This window comes from Neophocaena asiaeorientalis, unplaced genomic scaffold, assembly GCF_003031525.2.
Source record: "Neophocaena asiaeorientalis asiaeorientalis breed wild unplaced genomic scaffold, Neophocaena_asiaeorientalis_V1.1 scaffold91, whole genome shotgun sequence".
In the NCBI taxonomy this organism is placed as follows: Eukaryota; Metazoa; Chordata; class Mammalia; order Artiodactyla; family Phocoenidae; genus Neophocaena; species Neophocaena asiaeorientalis.
In genome coordinates, this window is record NW_020173198.1 from 8898126 (window position 1) to 8922325 (window position 24200).

At 47.6% G+C, this 24200-nt stretch overlaps 1 protein-coding gene across 1 annotated transcript; it reads left to right on the forward strand.

Annotated features, from left to right (window-relative positions):
• Positions 1 to 496: 496 nt before the first annotated feature.
• On the forward strand, positions 497 to 23827 carry CLEC19A (C-type lectin domain containing 19A). The gene is made up of 5 exons (XM_024744554.1): positions 497 to 584; positions 12256 to 12421; positions 18499 to 18592; positions 22071 to 22203; positions 23560 to 23827. The coding sequence occupies exons 1-5, from the start codon at positions 497 to 499 to the stop codon at positions 23637 to 23639; spliced, it is 561 nt and encodes a 186-aa protein (XP_024600322.1). The 3' UTR covers positions 23640 to 23827.
• Positions 23828 to 24200: the final 373 nt, after the last annotated feature.

The following is a 24200-nucleotide window of genomic DNA, read 5'->3' on the forward strand; positions in this document are numbered from 1 at the left end:
ACAGCGAAGTTTTAGAAATTTTAAAACACAGCATGGACCCAACACATCACATCCACCGGTGAGCTCGCTTTGGCCCAGGAGGCCTCTGCCCTAGATGCTGACTTGTATTTTTGCCTTCTGGTACTATTTCCTCCTAGGGCTCCGAGATGCTTTATCTGCTGTGCCAGGCGGGGACGTGCGCGCCACTACTGTCCCATCTTACAGAGTCTCAAGGGAGGCAAGCACGTGCCCAAGGCCACTCGGTGGCTCGGAAGCAGGGCTGCACTTCCTCTGAGTTCTCTGAAGGGGGCCGGCCAGGGGCGGCTTTCAGGCTGTCACTCTGAGCTGGCTGCTGCCATGCAGGGAGGAAACAGGAGTCAAGGGAGGGGCGGGGGAGGAGACTGGGGTCTACTCAGTCCTCCTGAGCTCTAGGCAGGAGAGCCGTCCGGACCCGAGCTCCCACGGCAGGGCCTCTCTCCTCTGCTCAGGCCGTGAGGTGGCTTTCTCGGGGCCCAGGATGCAGAGGTGGGGACTGTGGGCCGCGGCCGTCCTGACCCTCCTCTCCGCACAGGCCTTTCCGCAAACGGACATCAATATCAGCCCAGGTGAGCACGGGGCCAGGGCCGGGAGGAGAGGAGGACACCCCGCAAATGTTTGAGCTGTCAGTGAGGCCTCGCTGCCTGGGCTGCAGGCCTGCCTGACCCAAGGAATGCTGGGGGGCCAAGCTGAGCCTCCTGACAGCCCCTCCAGCTGCGCTCCCTCCAGCTCATGCGCATTGTGCTAGGACCAGACGCAAAGAGACCTGGTGATACATCCCAGCTTTGCATCTTAAAAGCTGTGTGACCTGGCACAAGTTTCTTAACCTCTCTGAGCCTCAGTTTCCTTCAGAAAACGGTGGTCACAATGGTGCCCTCTGGGGCTACTGTGCAAGGGAGATGAGATCATCTGGGGAAAGTGCCTGGTGCCACAGGAAGATCTGAAGATGGTATTTTTGTTAGGGGTTTGGGATCTGGGCTCCGCGGTCCCACCTTGGCTGTGACAGCTGTTCCCAGGGAGCTGGGCACACGGGAGGACATAGTTGTCCCTCTAGTGACCTCCCTGGCGGCCTGGCCCAGTGACACCCAGCTCTGCGGATATTCAGTGTCCCCAGGGATTGGGATCCATCAGCCTTGGGCATGTGGCCTCCCAGTGTCCCACTTGGAGGACGCGGGGCTTCAAATGAGCTCAATTTCTTCACCCTTGCAATAGGGAGGCTAGGGTGCTGACTCTGGGGTAGGAAGAACCCTGAGTCCTTCAGTCCCTTCAAGGTGGAAGATCTTGCCTGTCACCTCTACCAGGAGGGTTCTTTCCAAACATGGTTTAAAAGCTATAATAATAATACCAATAACAACAAGTGATAGTTTTGTAGCCCTCACTATATGCCAGGCACTGTTTTTTTTTTTTTTTTTTTTTTTTTTACACCAGGGAAGCCCCAGGCACTGTTTTAAACACTTTTTACATATGGATTTATTTAATCCTCACAATAACTCTATGGCAGAGATACAATTTCTATCCCCATTAAAATAAAACTAACACTGTAATGAAACATCTGTAAGATCCCCATAAAGCCATGTTATTGGGCAGTTACAGTGTTGAGGGGAATTTAAATAGTGGGGTGATAAGATTGAAAGATAAAATACCTGATGTCCAGGTAAATTTGAATTTCAGATAAACAAATCATTTTTTACTGTAAGTGTCTCGAATATTGCATGGGACATACCTTATGCTAAAAATTATTTATTGTTTATCTGAAATTCAAATTTAACTGGGAATTCTTTTTTTTTTTTTAATCTGGTAACCCTAGTGATGGGAGATAAAGGGTGGTCAGTTCATTTGGGCAAGCATCAGGGACTCTGGTCTGCCATAAACTCTCTGAGTGTCTGTATTAGTCAGCTCGGGCTGCCATAACAAAATACCACAGACTGGGTGGCTTCAACAGCAGGAAGAGTTCTGGAGGCTACAAGTCCAAGATCAAGATGCCACCTGATCCGTTACCTGGTGAGGGCCCTCTTCCCGGCTTGCAAGTAGCCACATGGTGGAGAGAGAGAGTGCTCTTGTCTCTCTTCCTCTTCTTACAAGGGCACTAATCCCATCATGGGGGCCCCATGACTCCATCTAACCCTAATCACCTCCCAAAGACCCCATGAAAACACCATCACATTGGGTGTTGGGGCTTCAACATGGGAATCTGGGGGGCACACAAACATTCAGTCCATAACAGTGTCTTTGCCTGCTTGCTCTTGTGCCTCAGTATCCTCATCCGTGCAATGGGTGAGCAGGAGAGAAGTTGCACAAAATATCCTTGAAAGATACTTGTGTGTTCCAAGATCTTGCCTCTCTGCCCAGCATAAGAGGAGAGTCCTGAGGCTGAGTTTGAGAGTGGGAGTGATGGGGGGTCCTCTCTCTCTCACTAGCTTGTGACCATGGGACCTTTCTCTGAGCTTCAGGTTTCCTCCTGTGGAAAGTGAGGATGATAATGGTGTCCATCAAACGTTTTGGGGAATCTTCAATGAGGTCATGCAAGTGAAGCACTTAACACATAGAAAGCACTTGAAAAATGGCTTGTTACCTTACTACTTCTGCCACTGTGGTTGATGTTATGATAGAATTGACCAGGAGACACAGTTTTCTGCTGTGATAAAATGCCTTCATAAAGGAACTTCCAGACATCTAGCCCCATGCCTCAGTCCCACTCTACAGATGTGGAGACTGAGATCCCTTCCAACCCAGCAACTTTGGAGACCTCAGAGTCGGAGTTGGAAGGAAGGGTCCCGGAAATCCACTTGGCCCAATCCTTCCACAATACAGCTGTGGAAACTGAGGCCTACAGAGGCCAAATAATCTGGCCACGGTCATCATCCATCCAGTCCAGCAGAAAGCCCAGTTCAAGCCTGAGTGGATATATCTGCTAGGGGAAAGTGATTTCAGTGCAGAAGAGAACATGTGAGTTAAGTGTGTGTGCGTGTGTCAAGTGTGTGTGTGTGTGTGAGTGTGCGTGTTGATGTGTGACTAGGGAAGCCTTATCTGGGGTCTTGGTGAGCCATTGGCAGACCATGAAGGTGGGCACACAACCACAGCCCTCCTTACTGAAAGTGGGCCTGGTTCTTCTTCCTCTCCTGCGTCCCGAGCCTTTAGGTACAAAACAGAACAGGGTCATTCCATCCTTCATCCCACTGCTCTGGACCTTTCATGAACATGCAAATATACGCAAATAGTGCAACCCAGCCATACCCTTAGATCTGCTTTGGAAACAAACTTTTAGACACTTCTGAAAGACTGGGAAGGATTTAGCCAGACTAGATCCTTTTCCTAAAACCCTTCTCTGAACCTGGCTTTGATCACTTTGGTTACGCGGATTAACAAATATTCAGTGATTAAAAGAGGGCCTGGCACCTGGTAAACGCTACATAAATATTTGCTGTTATGATTCTTCAACCATAACCATGAAAAGTTTCCTTTCCGTGGCTCCTGAGCCCAAGAACTTTCCACAGCAAAGGAAATTCTAGCAAAGCGTTTTGATGCTCAGGGTCTGCTTCTGCAGGGCTTCAGGGGTGGGAAGGGAGAATCAGTCAAGTTCCATAGCTTCTTCCTCTCCCCTCCAAGGAACTGGCATTGTGCACTCAGCACCAGGATTATTCCAGGGCCCAGGCTGTTTCTGTTGTAATATCTCATGTTTACTAGAACACCTACTATAAGCCAGGCTCAGGCTTCCCTGTGAAGTAGGCACTATCATCATGCCCATTTTACAGATGAGGAAACTGAGGCACAAAGAGGTGAGTTTCTAACTGGAGTCATCTAACTCCAGAGTCTAAGCTCTGAGGCTGGAGCACAGAGGCTTGGGCAACTTGGTGTCCCTACTTCCTAGGGTACACCCTTCCCCACCCACCAGTCTGTATCATAGAGTCAGATCCTAGAGTACCCCCGCCTGGACACTCTAACCCATTCCCTACCCCTCCTCTATGGTCACAGAGCCCTCTGCGTATTTCTAGAATGTTCCTTAGTATATGAGGACTCATTGCCACGTGTGCTATGCATTCCTCCCTCCAGACTGTAAGCAACTTGAGGGCACAGACCTCAAGCCAAATAAGCACCCAGGAAACACTGAATTATTACTTAATTATGTTGGTCTTAGTTAGCTCAGGCTTCTATCACAAAATACCATAGACTGGGAGGCTTAAACCACAGGAATTTATTTCTCACAGTTCTAAAGCCCGGAAACTCCAAAATTAAGGTGTTGACCAATTCAGTTCCTGATGAGAGCTCTTTTCCTGGCTTGCACATGGCCACAGAAAGGAGAGCTCTGGTCTCTCCTCTTCTCCTAATGGCACTAACCCCATCATGGGGGTCCACCCTTATGACATCATATAACCCTAATTTCCTGCAGGCCCCAGCTCCAAATACCATCACACTGGGGGGTAGGGCTTCAACATATGAACTGGAGGGGGACACACAAACATTCAGTCCATAATGCTGTTAAATTGGGTGTTTAATAGATTTGTCTTGCCAAATGAGAAAACCAAGACCATAAAAAGATGTTTTCTGGAGGCACTGTAGTGCTTAGGAATTTTCAAGTCCATCAGACCTTAATCTCATCCTGACACTGCCACTTGCTAGCTGTGGGAGTGAGTGACTTAACATCTTTGAGCCTCAGTTTCTGCACCTATAACATGGGGATGATACAGATACCCCTCCCAGTTTGGTCTCGACGGTTATATTAACCATGCAATGAATGGCCACTGTTATGAGCAATATAAAAAGTCACCCAATGCTGTCTCCTCTGTATCACGTGACCACAAAAGCAGCCTGGAAGGAGGGAAAGCAAAGCTGAGGCATGAGAGGCCTGGGACCAGCAGTTCTGCACCCCAGAGCCAGGGCTCACAGGGAAGGGCCCACTGAGGGTGGGATGTGTGGACCAGGGAGACAGCAGGCAATGAAGGTGACTGAGACCTCCCAGTGGCCACCTTCCCAGACACTGGGAGACACTTCCGACCCCCTGGGACATCTGGGGCCCAGTAGTGACGGCGGGGCGGGGAGGCCGCCAGTGTGGCCCCCAGAGCCTCCCCCTCCACTCCCAGCTGGCTCTCAAGGCTGATCTGGGCAGGAGGAGGCAGGGTAGTGTGTTTGTGGGCAGCTGGACTGGGGCCAGGGGAGCGAGCAGCCAGATTGTGTGGGAAGGTGACAATTTATTCTTTTAAAAAGAGAGAGATTAAAGAAACAAGTCCTGAACTCCGGTGGCATGTCCTCTTTCCTTAACAAGCTCAGAGCTTCCAAAGGCTTTGACTCCCACCCCAGCTGGGAGACCTTGGGGGCCTTTGGTGCTGCTAATTGAAGTAAAATACCATGTAGTTTGGCCTCTTGGTTTCCAGAGCAACAAGCTTTGTGCATCCCTCCCCCCCGCTTCCACCCCTCCCCTCCGTCACCTCCAGCCTCATCCCTCCCTCAAATTCCCAGCCAGGCTGAACCTTTTGCAATTCTCCAAATGCTCCCTTCTCTCTCATGCCTCTGGGCCTTTGCACGTGCTGTGCCCTCCACTTGGAACACTCTTCCTCTGACTCTTCCTCCTCATTCAGTTCTCAGTGGGGGGTCTCACATCACCCCCTCCAGGAAGCCTCCTGGATCTCCAAATCTGGGTTTTGTGCCACTTTTAGGTGCTCCTGTGGCAACACCTTTATTTTCCCCGTCCGGAAGGGGACTCACTCTGGTGTCCTGTCTTAATCACCAGTGGACACCCTGAAGGCAGGGTTGGGGTGGCCACCAGTTCAACTAGGGAGAGAAAAGGGGCAAACAAATGACCAGTTTCCAAAATAATTTGAGCGCTGCTCCCTCAAGTTTTTGCCTGCATGACAGAAATCCATATTAATTGCATATTAATGACATTTTATTTCTGTGCTTATTTTTCTTAATGTCAGCCTCCAGAGAGTGTAAGATCCATGAGGTCAGAGGTCACCTCTGTGTAGTGTGCCACAGTATCTCCAGCACATAGCCAACTACCTGAGACCAAGTAGGTGCTCAAATAAGACTTGTTGAATGAATAAGGGGATGAATGAAGAACCAGACCATCAAGATTGAGACAAAAGAAAATGGGCTTAAATGCAGCAGGAATCTCTAAATTAGGTCTGGAGCCACACAGCCTGGCTTCAAAACCCAGCTCTGCCACTTAGTAGCTGTGTGACCTCAGGCAAGTTACTCAACCTTTCTGTGCTTTGGTTTCTTCATCTATAAAGGGGGATGATCGTGGTACCTACCTTGTAGGATGTATGAAGACCAAATGAATTGATATGTACAAAGCACCTGACACAACACCTGGCTCAGACAGAAGCTCAGTAGGGTTGGCCCTGGTTGTAATGTCACCATCACTACCTGAGTGTCAAGCTATAAAGCTATAGAGATCTCTTCACCAGAGAGACACAAGTTAGCAAAGGCTACTCTGGGTTCCAGGTTGATGAAAGTCCTTTAAGGGACTTCCCTGGTGGTCCAGCGATTAAGACTCCACGCTCCCAATGCAGGGGGCCCGGGTTCGATCTCTGGTTAGGGAACCTAGATCCTGTGTGCTGCAACTAAGAGCCTGCATGCTGCAACTAAGACCTAGCACAGACAAATAAATAAATAAATATTTTTTTAAAAAAACAGAAAGAAAAAAGTCCTAAATCTAATCCTTGTTTCTAAAATCCCAGAGGTAAAAGAGGTAGGGGGTTGCCAGGCAGGGTGGAGTTCATTATCATCCCAGTGCAAGCGAGTGGCTCCTTTTTGCCTCCCAGATCCTCCCAATTAGAAGCCTTTGCCTGCCCAGGTGGAAAGGGGAGTAATTGAGCAGTGACCTGTCACAGCCCCATTTTCTGGTATGTTTCACCCCAGGCATCCATAACCACCACTTGCTCAGTGGAGAAAATCAAAGGGGCCAGGAGTGGGGAGAAGGGCGCGAAGGTGGGGGCTGAGATCCTCCATTGCTAACAAGCTCCCTGGTGATGCCGGTATTGCTCCAAACAGCAGTCATTGTGCTAAGTAATCTGGAAAACCAGAGTCAGTCAACTGCCTTCAGTGCTGAGTTAGAAAAGTCCAGGCACGCCATCCTAGAGTCAAGATACAGCAGGTTGGAGGCATCAGGGCACATGGGCGGTGCCCACACCCTTCTCACCACTGTCCCCCAAAAGGGGCAGTTGACCCAAAGAAGCAGCATTTGATTTCCTAGCATGCATTTATTCATTCAAAACTAGTTATTGCACACCTACTATGTGCCAGGCACCGGGGAGAGAGATGATCACGGCAGACCTTGTGCAGGGGGAGGCCAGACTGAACAAGAATTCACGGGGATGTGTGAAAGGAGGGATGAGGGGCTCTAGGAGCTCTTAGAGAGGCTCCTACCTCGTCTTCCCTAAAGAAGCCACCACGTGGCTGAGACTCAAAGAAGAAACTCGAATTGGCCGAAGACAGGCCAAGGGAAGTATCTGCAAAGATCTGGACACACTTTGAGAAATGGCAAGAGCTGAAGCAAATCTGGAGCATGTTGTGAGCGACAGGGGATAAGCTGCAGGGGCAGGTGGGAGCCCTGTTCCCGAGGGTGATGGGCACTCCTGGAGGGCTTCGGTGAGATGAGATCAGATCAGGGTGTTGGAAGGATCCCTCTGGATTTGGAAGGTGAGATAAGGCAGGAAGAACAGCCAATTGAGGAGGTCTCTGTGAGAGACGACAGGGGGAGGAAGAATGTGGAAGGGAAAGAGACAGAGACAGAAGTAGGGGAGGGGGAGGGAGGGAGGGAGGAAGACAGGAAGGAAAGAAGAAAGGAAGGAATTGGAAAGGTGCTGGGAGATGGAATAAACAAGACTTAAACATTGATTCGATGTGCGTAGAGGGAAAGAGAGGAGGTAAAGATGATTTGGGGCAAATATCCAACAATGCTAGACAATTCTGGTCAGTTCCAGCCAATTCTTGTCAGTTTTGTCTAATCAAAACTGTGTGTGTATGGGACTTCCCGGGTGGTCCAGTGGTTAAGACTCCACGCTTCCACTGCAGGGACACGGGTTCGATCCCTGGTCTGGAACTAAGATCCCGTATGCCGTGTGTGTGTGTGTGTGTGTGTGTGTGTGTGTGTGTGTGTGTGTGCACTCTGTGCATACTGCAGGGACACGGGTTCGATCCCTGGTCTGGAACTAAGATCCCACATGCCGTGTGTGTGTGTGTGTGTGTGTGTGTGTGTGTGTGTGTGTGTGTGTACACTGTGCATTTTTCTGGGGAAAGAAAGCAGTAGCTTTAATCAAGACAGCTATGCTATAATATTTGATATCAAATAAATCACAAAGGTAGAGCAAATGTAATGGGGTATCCTAGGTTGGATCTTGGGAACAGAAAAAGAAAAAACTGGTGAAGTGAAATCTGAATAAAGCCTGTAGTTTACTGAAGAGTATGTACCCATATTAATTTCTTAGTTATGACAAATGTACTGTGGGATGTTAACATCAGGGGAAACTGGATGAAGGTTATTCAGGGACTCTGTATAATATTTTTGCAACTTTTCTGTAAATCTAAATTTATTCAAAAATAAAAAGTTTCATTTTTGTTAAGTGAAGGAAAAGAAAATGAGATAGAGGACAACGAGGGTGGAAACTTCCAGATCAGACCTTATGGTAAATTAGAGAACAGAAAACGTCTCCACTATCGACATCCAGAAATACAGATAAACTTTACAAACATCCTTTGAAAATTAAGCTGGGCTTCCAAGAAAGTGAGGAGGGCGACCAGGGGCGGGAAACAAAATTAGAGATGGAAACCAAAGCAGTGGGCACATGAGCGGGAGAGCACTGGGTGCGGTGTCAGCCTCCCTAATACAGAAGCTCGGGCTTCACATCCACACCGGGGAGGGAGTGATGAGACTCGGACCCTCTCACAGAGAGGAGACCCGTGAAGAGTCCCACCTTACAGGAAAGGATGCGCCAAGTGGGGAGGGGCAGTCCTCCCTCTGTCAGAGAGACGATGAAGAAGTTTGTCAGCTTCATCCCACACTCAGGGAGGAAATGCAAGACTTGCCCTCTGCAGCATCCTTTGGTGAAGTCTGTACCATTAAATTTAAACACAGTGTTCTAGCAATGCCCCAGGGCTTTTAAGCCATGGGTTTATAACAGTTATATATTTTAACTCCAAAATTAGAAAAATAACGCAAACTCTACTTCTAATCGATTGTGTGGCTTAATTTTTGTTAAAGAAACTACAGATAGGCTGAGAAATGTGGACGTTTGCTGTGATGTTTTGTGTTGCTGCCCTGTGGGGTTATTTTACATTTTGGAGTTCTGCCTTCCATCTAGGGCGAGGATTCTATTGACATTTGGGGTTAGAAAACCCTTTGCTGCGGGGCTGTCCTGGTCATTGTAGGATGTTTAGCAGCATTTCTGGCTTCTACCCATTGGATGCTAATAGCACCACCACTTCTACTTTTGGCAACCAAGAATGTCTCTAGACATTGTTTAATGTCCCCCGAGAACCAAAATCACCCCTGGTTGAAAACCAGTGCTCCAGGGTGATCGACTTAGGGGGGCCTGGGATGTGGCACTTTCAGATTTAGAACTGGGACAGTCCTGGGCAAACTGGGGTGGTTACATCCCCTACTTCCATCTCTAATATGAATAGTTAGGGTGCAAAATAGTTATAGGATGGGCGAGAGGGGGGAAAGTGGTTTAGCACCAGCAAGTATCATACTCTTGGGCTGACTGTTCCAGCCAACACCTGACACACGTGGCCACTTTCTCACCAATGAGTGTCCTGGGTTACAAGTGATGGGTGGAAAGCAGATGGAAATGATTTTCTGCTTCTCATCCATGCAAAGGGGGAACTGCTCCAAAACAGACCCCTGGGAATGATTCAGCCGAATCTCTTTGTGTGGAAGGAATGGGCAAAAGTCCCCACAGGGAGCTCAGCAATGCCCAGCATCACAAGGGGTCCTTCAGCCCTCTCAGCATCGAGGCAATGTCCTCCTAGACCAATGCTCTCAACTGAGGAAGGAGGAGACTGAAGTCCGGGGAGGGGCAGGGAAGGGCCGAGGTCCTGAGCCCCCTAACTCCATAAGCAAGAGTTCTCTCCCTTTGCCATGTAAGGGAGGGTTAAGAGAGCAAATTCTGAATCAGCTGGCTCCAGTTTGGGTACTGGCACACACTGAAAGACGGTTGGCCGGGACTGGTGGGGAGAGGTAGGACAAGGCAGGACTGACCAGCGCAGCTGCCTAGGATGGGGGAAGGGCTGGTTCTGATCAAACAGGAAAGCCCAATGGCTCTCATCAGGGACGGGTAGCCCAGATGGAAGCTGCCTGCTTAGCATAGCTCTGTTTTTCTTTAAAAGCTTTATTTATTTATTTAAAGTAAATTCTATCTATTTATTTATTTGGCTGCCTCGGGTCTTAGCTGCGGTACGTGGGATCTTCATTGCGGCACGCGGAATCTTTCGTTGTGGCACGCGGGCTTAGTTGCCCCGCGGCATGTGGGATCTTAGTTCCCCGACCAGGGATCAAACCCTCATCCCCTGCATTGGAAGGCGGATTCTCAACCACTGGACCACCAGGGAAGTCCCAGCATAGCCCTAGTGACTAAAGCAACTGTCCCGTTCCTTCCCCAGAAAAATTCATATAGATGCGTGTGTGTGCACATACATGCATACAAACTTTTGATTTTGCATTTAATTTCGAGGGATTCGCTGGACCCCTGAAGCCCATTAACCTCAGTGATGAACCCCGGAGCTAACCGTTGATAATCATACTGTTATGCAGCATCCGTACATGCCAAGCACTCGGTGACTTTCTTTGACCCAATTAGTTGGCCTGGCAACCTGATGAAGTAGGGGCTAACACACAATGAACCATGCTCAGCCCTATTGGTTTCCCATGATGAAGTATCATGTGGATTTTAAAATCAAAGACTTTGGTGTCAGGAGGCCTGGGTTCAAATCCCTACTCTGCCTACTACTGGCAGGATGATCTTGGGCAAGTCACTTAACCTGTCTAAGTCTCAGTTTCCCTCTACGTGCTTGACACGTCATAAATGCTCAGTAAAGGTGGTCCACTACTTCCTTATTCATGAGCCCAGCCAGCTATTACAGTGGCTTTGAAGGCAAGATTTCACACCCCTGGGCATCACAAAAGGGACCCCCAAAGATCTTCTAGTCGGACAGCTGAGAAGGGAAGGAATGTGCCAGCATCACATGGCATGTCAGGTGCAGAGCTGGAGCTGGGACCCGGGCTTCTGGATCCCAGTCTAACAAGTTCACCACTGCCCGGTGCCTGCTTTCACAGATGAGCTACCCAACTGAGTTCCAGGCAGGTTCTCAGCATGCCTTTCTCCCCCAGTCAGTCATCTTCAATCGTGGTTTCCAAAAAAAGTATATGCTAAGGGGCCTCCAGAGGGGCTGAGACTTTGGAGAACTTTAGTGTCTCAAACATGGGGTTTTTGTTTGTCCCTTTTCAGAATTAAGAACACATCCTGAACCCCAGTAGTTCCACGGGCTAAAGATATAAGTAGTCTTGACTACAGTAGGGAAATATACACCTTGGCCAGACAGCCCAGAAGTGCAGATTGAAATAAGATGCCATTTTTTGGCTTATAAAATTTGCAAAGATTGCCATTAAAGTCGTAACACTCAGCGCAGGCAAGGGCGCTGTGAGATGGGCACTCTCAGACATCACCGTGGGAGTATAAATTGCTTTCAGGAGGCAATTTAGCAAATTGTATCAAAGCCTTAAAAATCTATCCCCAGAAACTCATCAGAAATGCTGAAAAGCTTTATGTGCAAGGCTTTTCATCTCGGGATTATTTCGAATTGTTTTTTAAAAAGAGAAAACAATCTGATTATCCCAAAATTAGGGAATGATTAAATAAACTCTAGGGGGGCCACTAGGGAATCTTAAAGAGCTATTTGAAACAATGTTTACAAAAATTTATAATGACATGAGGGGAAATGCTTATACTCTTAATTTCTAGAAATCAGAATACTGACAGGGGTGTATGGTCAATAAAATCACAATTGCATTTTAAAAAAAATCTTTGCATTCAACATGACAAGAAGAAAAACACTCTAATTTAGTAACGTTTTCCAAGGATTCTATAATGAGCACATATTACTTTTATTATTTTGTAAACTTTAGGTTTGCGTTAATCATAAGGCGACACTTTTTAGTTTCATTCTTACAAAGATGTCATAAGCTGTAGCATCAACGTTTGCATGGCCAATCTTCTTCCCAATCCGTATTCTCTCTGCCCCCAGCCATGCCAGAGCTGCCCCAGGCTTCCCTGTGCCCACTGTTCTGGATGGAGTTCAAAGGCCACTGCTATAGATTTTTCCCTCTCAATAAGACCTGGGCTGAGGCTGACTTCTACTGCTCTGAGTTCTCCATCGGCAGGAAGTCCGCCAAACTGGCCTCCATCCACAGGTGAGTGGACTCCTCTGTCCTCTGTAGCCCAACCAAACAGCCCCTCTGGAAAGGGGTGTGAAGAATGCTGTGTCCCACTGGTGTTTCTCTTTGGTAATTGCAGCTTTTATTCGGCCCAATTTCTCATTGAAACTGGCCTTGGCAGTAGAGGACAAAGCATTTAGCAAGGGTAGCAAACAGCAGGCTGGAAGGTCCATTTTTATAAGTGCCGATCTTGTGCTGTGCCCTGTTCTGTATCACAGGGGGTTTGACCCTATGATATAACTCACATAATATGTATGTAAAGAACATAACGTAAGACATAATAACTGATATTTATTTGCTAAGAGTTTATAAGCATCAAGTTCCCTCAAACCATTCTAGGTAAGTATCCTCATTTCACAGATACGGAACCTGAGGCTCCAAGAAGGCAACTTGCTATAAAGTGGTGGAGCTGGGATTTGAACGTGAGCAGTTGGGTTCCATAGCCCACCCACCAAGGCCTCCTTCAGTGTTCCTCCATGCCTCCTAAGCCCCAGCCATGCTCACCATCTCGAAGTTCTCCAAAGTGGTCCAACCCATTTACGCCTGCATACTTTGCACATTCTGTTCCCTCCACTGGGAATTCCCATCCCTATCTTCTCCTCCAGGGAGACACTTCCTTAACCTTCCAGACTCAGTTCTGCCATCTTTCCACCGAAGTCACCCCTGACTCGATGGCACCTGACTGCACTCACCACCCACCTCTCAGGAGCACTTTCTTCATCACTTTAGTGACTTCTTTTCACATCTGTCTTCCTTGCTGATTCGTGGGTTCTTTGAAGCCAGGTGTGATGTGTTCCATTGCCACTAAACTACAAATTTACAATCTTACCTCATTTTTCAAGAATCTCAGAGACTTGAAATTACAATGACGGTTGGTTCTTTATGCTTTACAGTCACTGAGTTTTGTTAAGAGTGGGGAAGGGGTCCTCAATCTTAGTTTCCAGAGAAGTCTTGAATCCTTGCATCAACTCATCCAGCAGATTTATTGAGCACCTACTGCATCCTTGGTGGTGCTGAAGAATATAGTGAGGTAGTCAGGGTCTGACCAGGAAAACAGGAAGCACTACAAACATTTAACACAGAGAGACTTTCATACATACACAAGTGATGGACTCTGAGAACTTAAAGAAGCAGTAGTGTATCTAGAGATCCACACTAGCAGGAAGCCAACTCCACCCCTAACTGGAGGGCGGGCCAGTCCTATGGGAGCTAGAGCCACAGAAGGCAGGCAGCCCCTGCCAGCACCTCCCCAGGCATAGAGGGAAAGAAATACCCTGGCTTCTCTCTCCCTCCAATCCTTCCCATCAGTGCCTCCCATCACAGGGAGGGCAGCTGACATGGAAGCCTGGGAAAGGCAATCTTCGGGGGTCAAATCCCCTGTGATACAGAGCACAGCACGTGACTGGCATTTATAAAGATGGATAAAATAAGTTCTCAAAAATAACCAACCTATAGAGGAAAATGAAATTTATGTAATAAACAGTAAATTTAAAAGTGATTCCAAATGAAGATTTCCCTTTGGCCAGTCCGCAGGAAGGACGGCTCAGCCTGCCTCATGGTGCTTGTAATCTATCCCTTGGTTTAATAGGCATTAGAAAGGATTCCAGGCAAATTCAGGGGTTTTCCAACAGCCCCTGACCCAGATCCTGTTCCTTTCTGCCTAAACTTACCTCCTTCCTCTCTTCTCAAGTCCTGACATCCCTCTTTTTCTCTCTTATACTAACGTTTCCCAAATGTTATACCAGCATTTCCTCTCTTATACAGGTAGTTTTCCACTTTGGTATATAATACTTTCCCAAAGACATGTAGAAAAGTTGAATTTGCACAACGCATTCATCTGTTATAAGTTCAGTTCCCGTAAAGCCAGACGATATTATAAAATTTCTAATTACATCTTGTCTTTGAGACACAATCCAATTTTCTAATTCTGGCATTTTTTCATGCTTTGTAATTTTGTTCTTTTCCTTCATAATTAAGCACGCTATCAACTTATGTTCATGGAGCAACTGATTAAAGTTTAAGGTTGTCATACTTTCAGCTTACCTAATAATTTCCATCTTTGCTTCAAGTGACATTTGAATTGAATTAAGTTCATTTGATCTCTGCTTACTACTTGCAGTAGCACCTTGGGCCTTTCTATGTCCCAGTTATTTTGAACAGATATGGGGAAAATGCAACAAAATATTGAAATAGTTTCCTGAGCAGGTGCTGCTGAACAAAGATGGCACTAGTGTTAACAGGGCTGGGCAGCCACTCCCCCAGATGACCGCTCACCGTGCGTGTTCAGCAGTTGCTGTAGGACACCCCAAACTGCGCATGAGAGGGGCACTTGGGGATGCCAGTGCCTCACTGGGTAGGACCAATGGCAAAGACCCATTGCACTGGAGAGCACTTTGTCCCCAGAAATCTACCACTCTGGTATTAGACAGAACACACTGTCTTGGAACATCGGCACTGAATAGAGCCTGGTGATGGTGTGAGATAAGATGTCAAATAGAAGAAAGGCGTCATGTGGGTCCGTGTTGGTCTCTCTCTTTGGGGAGACCAGCCCATCAGAAATAGAAAACTAAACCAACCAGCCTGCCCTGGGGAGCATGGAAACTTTGTGCTACAGGTGGGCAAGAACTGGATAGAGGGTGCTCACGGAAGGTTTCCTGGAAGAACTAGTCCCGGATCAAGATCTTGAAGGCTTGGGAAGCTTAGGGAATGGGGGCAGCAGATGTTCTAAAGGAAGAAACCTGTGCAATGTTATGTGCATTGATTGAGGGCATTAGAGTCAGTCAGCCCTAAGCTAGTCCCCACTCCACCACTTCCCACCTGGGCGACCTCGCCCAAGTCCCATAAACTCTCTGAGCCAGAGTCCTCAGCTGGGAAACAGAAGTAGTCACACTAACTTTAAGGTTGAGGGGCTTTAGAGGAGATAAAAATGGATCTGAAGTTCTTACACAAGTGCTCCGGTAACTCAATGCTCCGTGGTGGAAGCTGTTATTATTTTTATTAATTATAATTACGAGTGTCTCGTAAGAGGTCAGTGCTTACTTAGCATACGCACGTCAGTGCTTACTTAGCGTACGCACGTCAGATCATCTTTCGGAGGGCAAGTAAGCCTTGACTCATCCGCCCTGTTTCCTTTCCATTGCCTCTAATAATATCTGTCTTCGTCCATTTAGGCTGCTATAACAAAAATATCACAGACTGGGCGGCTGATAGACAATAGAAATCCATTTCTCACCGTTCTAGAGGCTGGAGTCCAAGATCAGGCTCCGTCATGGTCAGGTTCTGGTGAGGGCTCACTCCCTGGCTTACAGATGGTCATCTTCGTGCTGTGTCCTCACATGGCAGAAGCGACAAGGGATCTCTCTGGGGCCTCTTTTATAAGGGCGTTAGTCCCATTCACAGGACTCCACTTTCATGAACCAATCACCCCCAAGGGCCCCCACCTCCTAACACCATCACATTAGGGGTTAGGATTTCGACATATGAATTGTGGGGGCAGGGAACTAACATTCAGTTCATAACAATATTTGTTTAGCAATGCCCAGCATGTGACTGCCTAGAGCACTGCGTTGAGAAGGATTCTGAGAGCCAGAATTCTGAGTGTTTCTGGAATGGATTAAGAATGTCTTCCACAAACACAAAATTAAGGAGAGTAGCTATGTGTGCTTTGACTTGCCACCAGCGTCTCAAGCAAAAGGAAATCTATTGGTGGGTGTTCTAGACAAGGTGGCAGCCTGTAGAGAGCGGTCATTTAGAACAGCAGTCTCCAACCTTTTTGGCACCAGGGACCAGTTTCGTGGAAGACAATTTTTCCGCGGACCAGGGCGGGGGTTGCGGGGGTGATGGTTGGGGCGGTAATGCGGGCGATGGGAAGCGGCAGATGAAGCTTTGCTCGCTGGCCCGCCGCTCACCTCCTGCTGTGCGGCCCGGTTCCTAACAGGCAGCGGACTGCTACTAGTCCACGGCCCGGGGGTTGGAGACCCCAGATTTAGAAGACGCCAATGGGAGCAGATATACACCGTCGTAACGTAAAGAGTACCTTAACATAGTCCTGTTTTTTGTTTTGTTTTGTTTTGTTTTGTTTTGTTTGCGGTACGCGGGCCTCTCACTGTTGTGGCCTCTCCCGTTTTGGAGCACAGGCTCCGGACGCGCAGGCTCAGAGGCCATGGCTTATCCGCGGTATGTGGGATCTTCCCGGACCGGGGCACGAACCCGGGTCCCCTGCATCAGCAGGCGGACTCTCAACCACTGCGCCACCAGGGAAGCCCCATAGTCCTGTTTTGAAGTGAGTTATTGGTTAGGTGTTTGTTAAGTCTGGGGCTGATTATTATTACTACGTAATGACTTCTTCAACACACCAATGTTCACCTTTTAGTGTCATGTGGAAGCCAAAAATGTGGAATCCCTTGTCCAGTGGGATCTGTCCCTCTGGGTCTGTGAGCTGCTTGAGTGAACTGTGCCTGTTAGTTGTTCGTTTTCTGTCACATCCCTTGCCCACTCTTCTCATCTCTGCAAATGACATTCCCCAGGTTCATGGATATTGGGGCACTAGGTGAGTGGTTACCTTGGCCCCCCCTCCAGGGCCTCCAATGCAGCAGCTCCAAGTATCATGTCCACACACAGCTACAACCCCAGGAAGGGAGGCAGTGGTGGAAACTGGGACCTTTTCCACACACCACTCTCCATTTATAGGGGAGGAGAATGTTTCCAAGACGTCCTCTACCAATTCCCCCATACATCTAATTGGCTGAACTTGGTCAGATGGCCAATGTTAGCTGCAAAGGAGGCTGAGAAAGTGAAATCTGGCCTTCCTAAATTTGGTTGTAGGCAACGGGCAAAAGGATTAGGAATGACCGTGAGGCAGGTAACCTGTAGCATCTGCTGCTGTGCCTGCTTGAGGTGAGGGTGAAATGAGTTCATGTATATAAAACATTCGGCATGGTACCTGGCATGAAATCAGTGCTCAAGAAACATTTTAATGACCTGAAGAAAAAAATCGCTGTGTTCCTATCTATCTATCTGTCTATCTATCCATTCATCCATCCCTATTTCTCTGTTGTTTTTGGCAGCAGACTGCCTCCAGGGTCCTCCATCAATTTCTTTTGTTGGGTGAATTACTTTATAAACTCTTTAAAATAGGAGGTGAGAATCCCCCAAGAAGACACCAATGCCTTCTGCTATGGTTTGAATGTTTGTGTGCCCCCCAAGATTCATATGTTGAAATCCTAATGCCCAATGTGATGGTATTAGGAGATGGGGCCTTGGGGAAATGCTTAAGTTCTGAGGGTGAAGCCCTGATGAATAAGGTTAGTGCCCTTATAAAAGAGGCCCCACAGAGCTCCCCTGCCCCCTTCTGCCATATGGGGGCACAGCAAGAAGTCTGCACCCAGAAGGGGCCCTCACCTGACCATGCTGGCACCCTGATTTTTCATTTCCCAGCCTCCAGAACTGTGAGAAATAAATTCCTGTAGTTCATAAGCCACCCAGTATGTGGTATTTTATTGTAGCAGCCTGAATGGCCTAAGATACCTGCTGAAGAGGGTGGACTGATAATTGCAGGATTTGGTTTTGCTGAGTCGTCTATGCAGGTTCATGCCTCAAGCTGAATTTTCCAGCAAAACAAAAGATTTTGAAGATGTTCTGTGAGAAAGGATTAGGAGAGAGGAGGCTATGTAAGGACTGGCGCCGTAAGGAGGGCTTTTGAGAAAGACCAAAAACATCCAGTGGAGATGTTCGTTATTTGATGTGTACAATGCAAAGTCAGCTCCTTTCTTTGTGTCTTCAATATAATCCACCTTGTTTGCTAGTGTTTTTACATTTCTAGGATGAGTAACAGTGTGTGCTGAGTCCTGCTTTGGACCAAATCCAGAGATGCCCCTGAGAGGACAACACATATGGGTGCCTTAGTTAAAAAAGGAAAAAGAGAAAGCAGGACCGCATCACATCCTCTATTTACTTTGGTCTGGGAGGGCTAACAAAGACTTTTGTCCATTTTCAACTCAATCCTATGGCAAGGGGCGACGAGTAACAGGCTACCGGGTTTCTTACCTTCGCAGCTGGGAGGAGAATGTCTTTGTGTATGACCTCGTGAACAGCTGTGTTCCTGGGATACCAGCTGACATCTGGACAGGGCTTCACGATCACAGGCAGGTGAGGAAGTGCTGACCTTTTGGAAGTTCCAGCCAAGATTCCATTTTGATTTAATCAACCTTTCACATGAAACCTGGGTGCCAGGTCACTGCTATGTGCCCAGCACACAGAGAGATCAGACACGATGATGCCCCAGTTAGAATATGATAATCGTTTTGAAAGAGGGTATTATGGGAACATATTGGATGGCCAGGGACGGCCTCTGTTTAGGTTTGGGTTCTCCAAAAAGCAGACACAAAAACATGATTGGATGGGTAAGAGGCTTTTGAGGGAAAACATTGGCGAAGGAAAAAAGACGGGAGGGTTGAAGAGGCAGAGAAGACCTTCAGGCCATGATGTGGGTCTGAACCCTGTGAAAGAAGAGGCGGAGGGAACGACTGAGTGGGGAGAGCCTTAGATCACAGCTCACCCTGGAAAGTCTTAGCTCAGCCAGTGGGGTGTCCCCAGGCAAAGGATGCCCATTCCAGGAGTCCCACCTTGGGCAGGAGGAAGCCAGCACTAATACCCCTGACATCCTAAGTCACTAACTGGGAACAGCATGGAGGAAGCACAGTCTCACTGTGAATGCAGTGCTGGGTCCAAGGGGCTTTCAGTCAGCCATGCTCCCTCAGCTGGTCCTAAGCTAACGTCTAGTGGATAAATAGGAATCAGCCAGAGGAAGAGCATTCCAGGTAGAGGGCACAGCATGGGCAAAGGTCCTGAGGTGGGAGACATCACGGCACACTCAAGGACATTAAAGACTAGTGTGCCTGGGATGCAGAGTGGCGCAGGGGTGAGTGGAATAACGGTGGAGAATAAGGCCAAAGAGGCTGGCTTGGGCCAGATCTCATACCTGGCAATATCACGGCACACTCCACCTGGAGATTTGGTCTCCACACTTTCCATGGACAAGTTGTATCCTGAGCATCTCTCCTGCATGTATGCCTCCAGCCCTGCCTCAGATAGGGTTCCAGTTCCAGCTCCTGTTCTGCCACTTACTGAATGGTAGGTTACTGGGACTTTTGTGTGTGTGTGTGTGTGTGTGTGTGTGTGTGTGTGTGTCTCTGAGCTTCAGTTTCCTCAGCTGTAAAATGGGATGACAATAATTAATAGTGCCTGGTTGTAAAAAGTCAATGGGCCAAGGTACGTAAAGGACTTAGCCTGTGCTCGGCACACTGTGAGAGCTCATTAAGGGTGGTTGAAGTTGCTGTCAAAGTAGCAGAAGTGGGACTTCCCTGGTGGTCCAGTGGCTAAGACTCCACGCTCCCAATGCAGGGGGCCTGGGTTTCGATCCCTGGTCAGGGAACTAGATCCCGCATGTATGCTGCAACTAAAAGCCTGCATGCCGCAGCTAAAAGATTCTGCATGCCACAACTAAAGATCCTGCATGCCGCAACAAAGATCCTGCCTGCCATAACTAAGACCTGGTGCAGCCAAATAAACAAATATTTTAAAAAAAAAGAAGTAGCAGAAGTATCAATAGTGGCCAAACTCAGTATAGATATTTTAAAAAATCAATAGAATTCATCTGGCAAAAACTTGTATAGAAGTTGTAACATTAAAAAACCAAAATGTCCCATTATAATAGTAACTTTAAAATTGGCTTATGAATATACTTAGAGTTAAAGAACTTGTATAACAAGACCTGAGAATAATAATAACAAATGATACAGTAAAAGGACTTGTTTTTTTTGTTTGTTTGTTGTTTGCGGTACGCGGGCCTCTCACTACTGTGGCCTCCACTGCCACGGAGCACAGGCTCCGGACGCGCAGGCTCAGCGGCCATGGCCCACGGGTCCAGCCGCTCCGCGGTATGTGGGATCTTCCCGGACCGGGGCATGAACCTGTGTCCCCTGCATCGGCAGGTGGACTCTCAACCACTGCGCCACCAGGGAAGCCCAGGACTTCTTTTTATAGTTTTCAATCCTAGGCACCGAATGCCAGGCACTAGCTAAGTCTCTTAATGCTTTTAATTCATTCACTTCTCTCAATAATTCTCTGAGGGAAATATTAGCTCTATTTTATAGTTGTGGAAACTGAGGCTCAGAGAAGTTAAGTAACTTGTCCAGATTGCAGAGCTAGGAAGTGGATGGAGCTGGAGTCCCAGGCTCTAGTCTCTCCCAGAAGGAGCATGCAGTTTCCATTATATGACATGGCCTCCAAAATCATCAGTGCTTTGGGAGACACTTCTCTAAAAACTTGAATAAATGGAGAAATGACTTTTGTTCCAGGACATTGCAAAGAAGTAGTTCTTTCCATAGTTAATTTGCACATTTATTGCAACACCTGTCAAATTCCCAGCAAGACTTTTCTTGTAATTGGACAGACTAGTTCCACAGCAGGCAAGAAAAATACACACTATTTGGACAGAAAGAAAAGAGATGAAGGGTGACTCCCACCCACTGGTAAAAAACATTTTCTTTTTAATATGGTAGTTAGGGTCTTGAGTACTGGAGTCAGATAGACCTGGGTTTGAATCCTAGCACTAATGCTTTATTAACTGTGTGAATTTGGGTAGACTAATCTGAGTCTCAGTTTTCTCGTCTGTAAAATGGAGATGACAACGCCTGCCTTGCAGGATGGTGAGGATAAAATGAGTAAAGCACACCTGGCATGGTACATAATAAGCCCTCAACAAACAGCAGCTTGTAATGTTACCAGCCGGAGCCAGAACCACACTCAAGTTTGGCTGTTTATTGCTCAAAAGACAATGTTCGAGAGACAGGGTTGGTAGAACGAGAACGATGCTTTATTCCAGAAGCCGGCAACCTGGGGAGATGACGGACTCGCATCCCCCAAACCACCTCCCGGTTGCTGGTTAGGAGACAAAGGTTTTAAAGGGGAGTTTCAGGGGTGCACAGGCAGGGGGGCTATGAGCAGAACAGCACAGCCAGCTCCGACAGTCACCTCGAAACTGGTCATGCGGTGGTTGGATCAGCATCTTGATTGTTTTAAGCATAATCTTCAACTCCAGGGTCAGTTTGTTCTCACTTCCTTGAGGCCAGTTCTTGGCACTGAGCTAGCCATAGATTCAGTACTGCTCTAGGTGGAGCAGCTTATGTCATGGCTACAGTCTGGTCAGGCAGTTAGCTTTTTCCCTCTGGCGGCAGTCATAATATCTGCAAAACAACTCAGGAATGTGCATAGGACACTGTGATCTATATCTTTCAGGAAGGAACTAAAGATTCTGTGACTCTATTGTCCTAATCTTTAACTGTTTGAGCCTGCCTTTTTGTGACTCAGGGAAGGTCTGGGAGACTATAGCTTTTCTGCAAACAAGAGGCAGGGAACATGGAGGGGCTTTTGTACCTGGGAGGGCCCTGTAGGGTCCTGCTCAGTTTCAGTAATGGTGGTTAATAATAGTATATCAGATAAAAGTGAGGGCTTCTGCACTGTTAGATATGGAGGTATTAGAATGTTACCCCAAGCTGGAGCTGGCTCAAATGCCTGACCTTTCTCTCCTTGGCTTGCTTCCTTTCCTCTGGGTGCAACCCCCCAGGAAGGGCAGTTTGAATGGACAGACGGCTCATCCTATGACTATAGCTACTGGGATGGGAGCCAGCCGGACGATGGCATCCACGCGGACCCAGAAGAGGAGGATTGCGTGCAAATATGGTACCGACCCACCAGCGGTGGGTGCCCTCGAGACCAGGGCTCTTGCAGGGGTGCTGGGGAGGTGCCAGGGGTAGCCAGGAAACTGTGAATTATTCAACACCTTAGAGAGTGACCAGAGGTCACTGGGGGGGGGTGGGGTGTTAGGGGCGTGGCAGTTCCCTATGGTGGATGCATTTTTTGTTTGTTTGTTTGTTTTTTTAGCTTTTTTTTTTACATCTTTATTAGAGTATAATTGCTTTACAATGGTGTGTTAGTTTCTATAAACAATGTTTAATGGTGCGTTGTTGACATGCAAACTGTGATTTGGATGAAAAGACATTAGAGATAGAAGCATGAAAAAAAGAAACTTGTATAGAGACCAAAGGATGGTGCTTTTATGTCATCTCACCAATGCACCAGAGGTGGCTTGTGCTCCTGGACATTAGAACGAAGGGATGCCTGGAGGAGCGCCCAGGTGTAGTAGTGAAAAGAGTACCCAGATGGGTACAAGTACTGGCCCTGTTGCCTTCTAGTTCTGTGCCCTTGCAGGCAATTACTTATTCTCTCTGAGATTCCCTTTTCTCTTCTGTAAAATGGGTTTAATAATCGTTGCTACCCACAGGGCTGTTCTGAGCATTGAAGGTGATATAGTTGATACAGCACAGTGGTTAGAGCATGGACTCTGGAGCTGAATGTCCTTGCCTGAGCCCCAGCTCAACCACTTATGAACCGTGTAGCCCAAAGTAAGTGCCTTAACCTCTTGGTGCCTCAGATTCTTCTTCTGCAAAATGGGGCTAATGACACAACTCACAGGGTTGATGTGAAGGAAAAAGAAGATAAGAGACATAAAGTGACTGCAATGGTTTGCATGTGGTATCAGCAATCACCACCATCATCGTGAACAACAACGTCACTGCTCACGCCAACCTTAAGAAGTAAAAACTATTAATATTTCCATTTTGCAGATGAAGAAATCAGGACTCAGAGAAGTTAAGTGATTTATTCAAGTTTGTCCAGCAAGCAGATATGGAGCTGGGTTTCAAACCTATATCTACTCCAGAAGCAAGTGCTGAACTGCTGCCATTCCTACTTTGCTCCTTTTTCTTTTTCTGATTACGGGAGGGAGGCATGGAACAGCGACTTGCTATCCTGGGAGCCAGAGCTGGGCGAAGCCTCTGGGTGAGGCTTGTCCTGTTCCTCCACAGTGACAAGTCAACACTAGCCTTATGAGAGAGTAAGGCTGGACAGCAGCCTCACTAAGCATCTGCAAGAAAGGAATGCCAGTGGAGACACCAGGCCTACGGGAGAGGACTTTTACTCTGGTGGGATGGCGGGGTGACTTTTACTGTGATGGATGGACCTTCACGCAGAGTCTCTGCTTTTTCCCATCACAGCTCTGAGGTCATGGAATGATAACACCTGCAGCCGAAAGTTCCCCTTTGTCTGCAAGATCGCAGCTCTGACCATTCACTGATCCAGTCTCGCTGTCTCGGAGCAAGCCCAACTCCAGGATCGACTTGTAGATGTACCTAATGTAAAGTCGACACTCAATAAATGTAAAACACACAGAGGAGACAAATCTCCCAGACAGAGATTTTATACAAGCAAATCTTAAGATACAGAGTGATCACTTGGTGACGAGTGACAGGAAAACCAACTCAGCTGGCTTGATAAATAAAGGATGGTGGATTTATTGGTCCAAGTAATAACAGTCCAGGGCTTGTTCTAGATTGAGTTGAATCTCACTGGCCTGGCTCAGGGCACATGCCCATTCTTGAAGCAATCTCTTTGGTATATGCTGGTAGGCTAGACCCTGCTTAGATGCACATGGCTGGGCAGGAGGGGTGGGGTCAACATCACCTGAACCACATGGGCCCAAGGAGGAAGGTGGTTCCCCAAGGAAAAGGAGAATACCACCAAACTCGTACATTGCTGGTGGGAATGTCAAACGGTAAAGCCATTCTGGAAACCAGTTTGGCATTGTTCAAAAAGTTAAACACAGAAATACCATGTGGTCCCAGCAATTCCAATTCTG

Coding starts and splice junctions, on each gene's coding strand:
- CLEC19A (XM_024744554.1), top strand. CDS start 497: ATGCAGAGGTGGGGACTGTGGGCCGCGGCCGTCCTGACCCTCCTCTCC. Junction 18,593..22,070: donor GGCTTCACGATCACAGGCAG/GTGAGGAAGTGC, acceptor GCAACCCCCCAG/GAAGGGCAGTTTGAATGGAC. Junction 22,204..23,559: donor ATGGTACCGACCCACCAGCG/GTGGGTGCCCTC, acceptor TTCCCATCACAG/CTCTGAGGTCATGGAATGAT.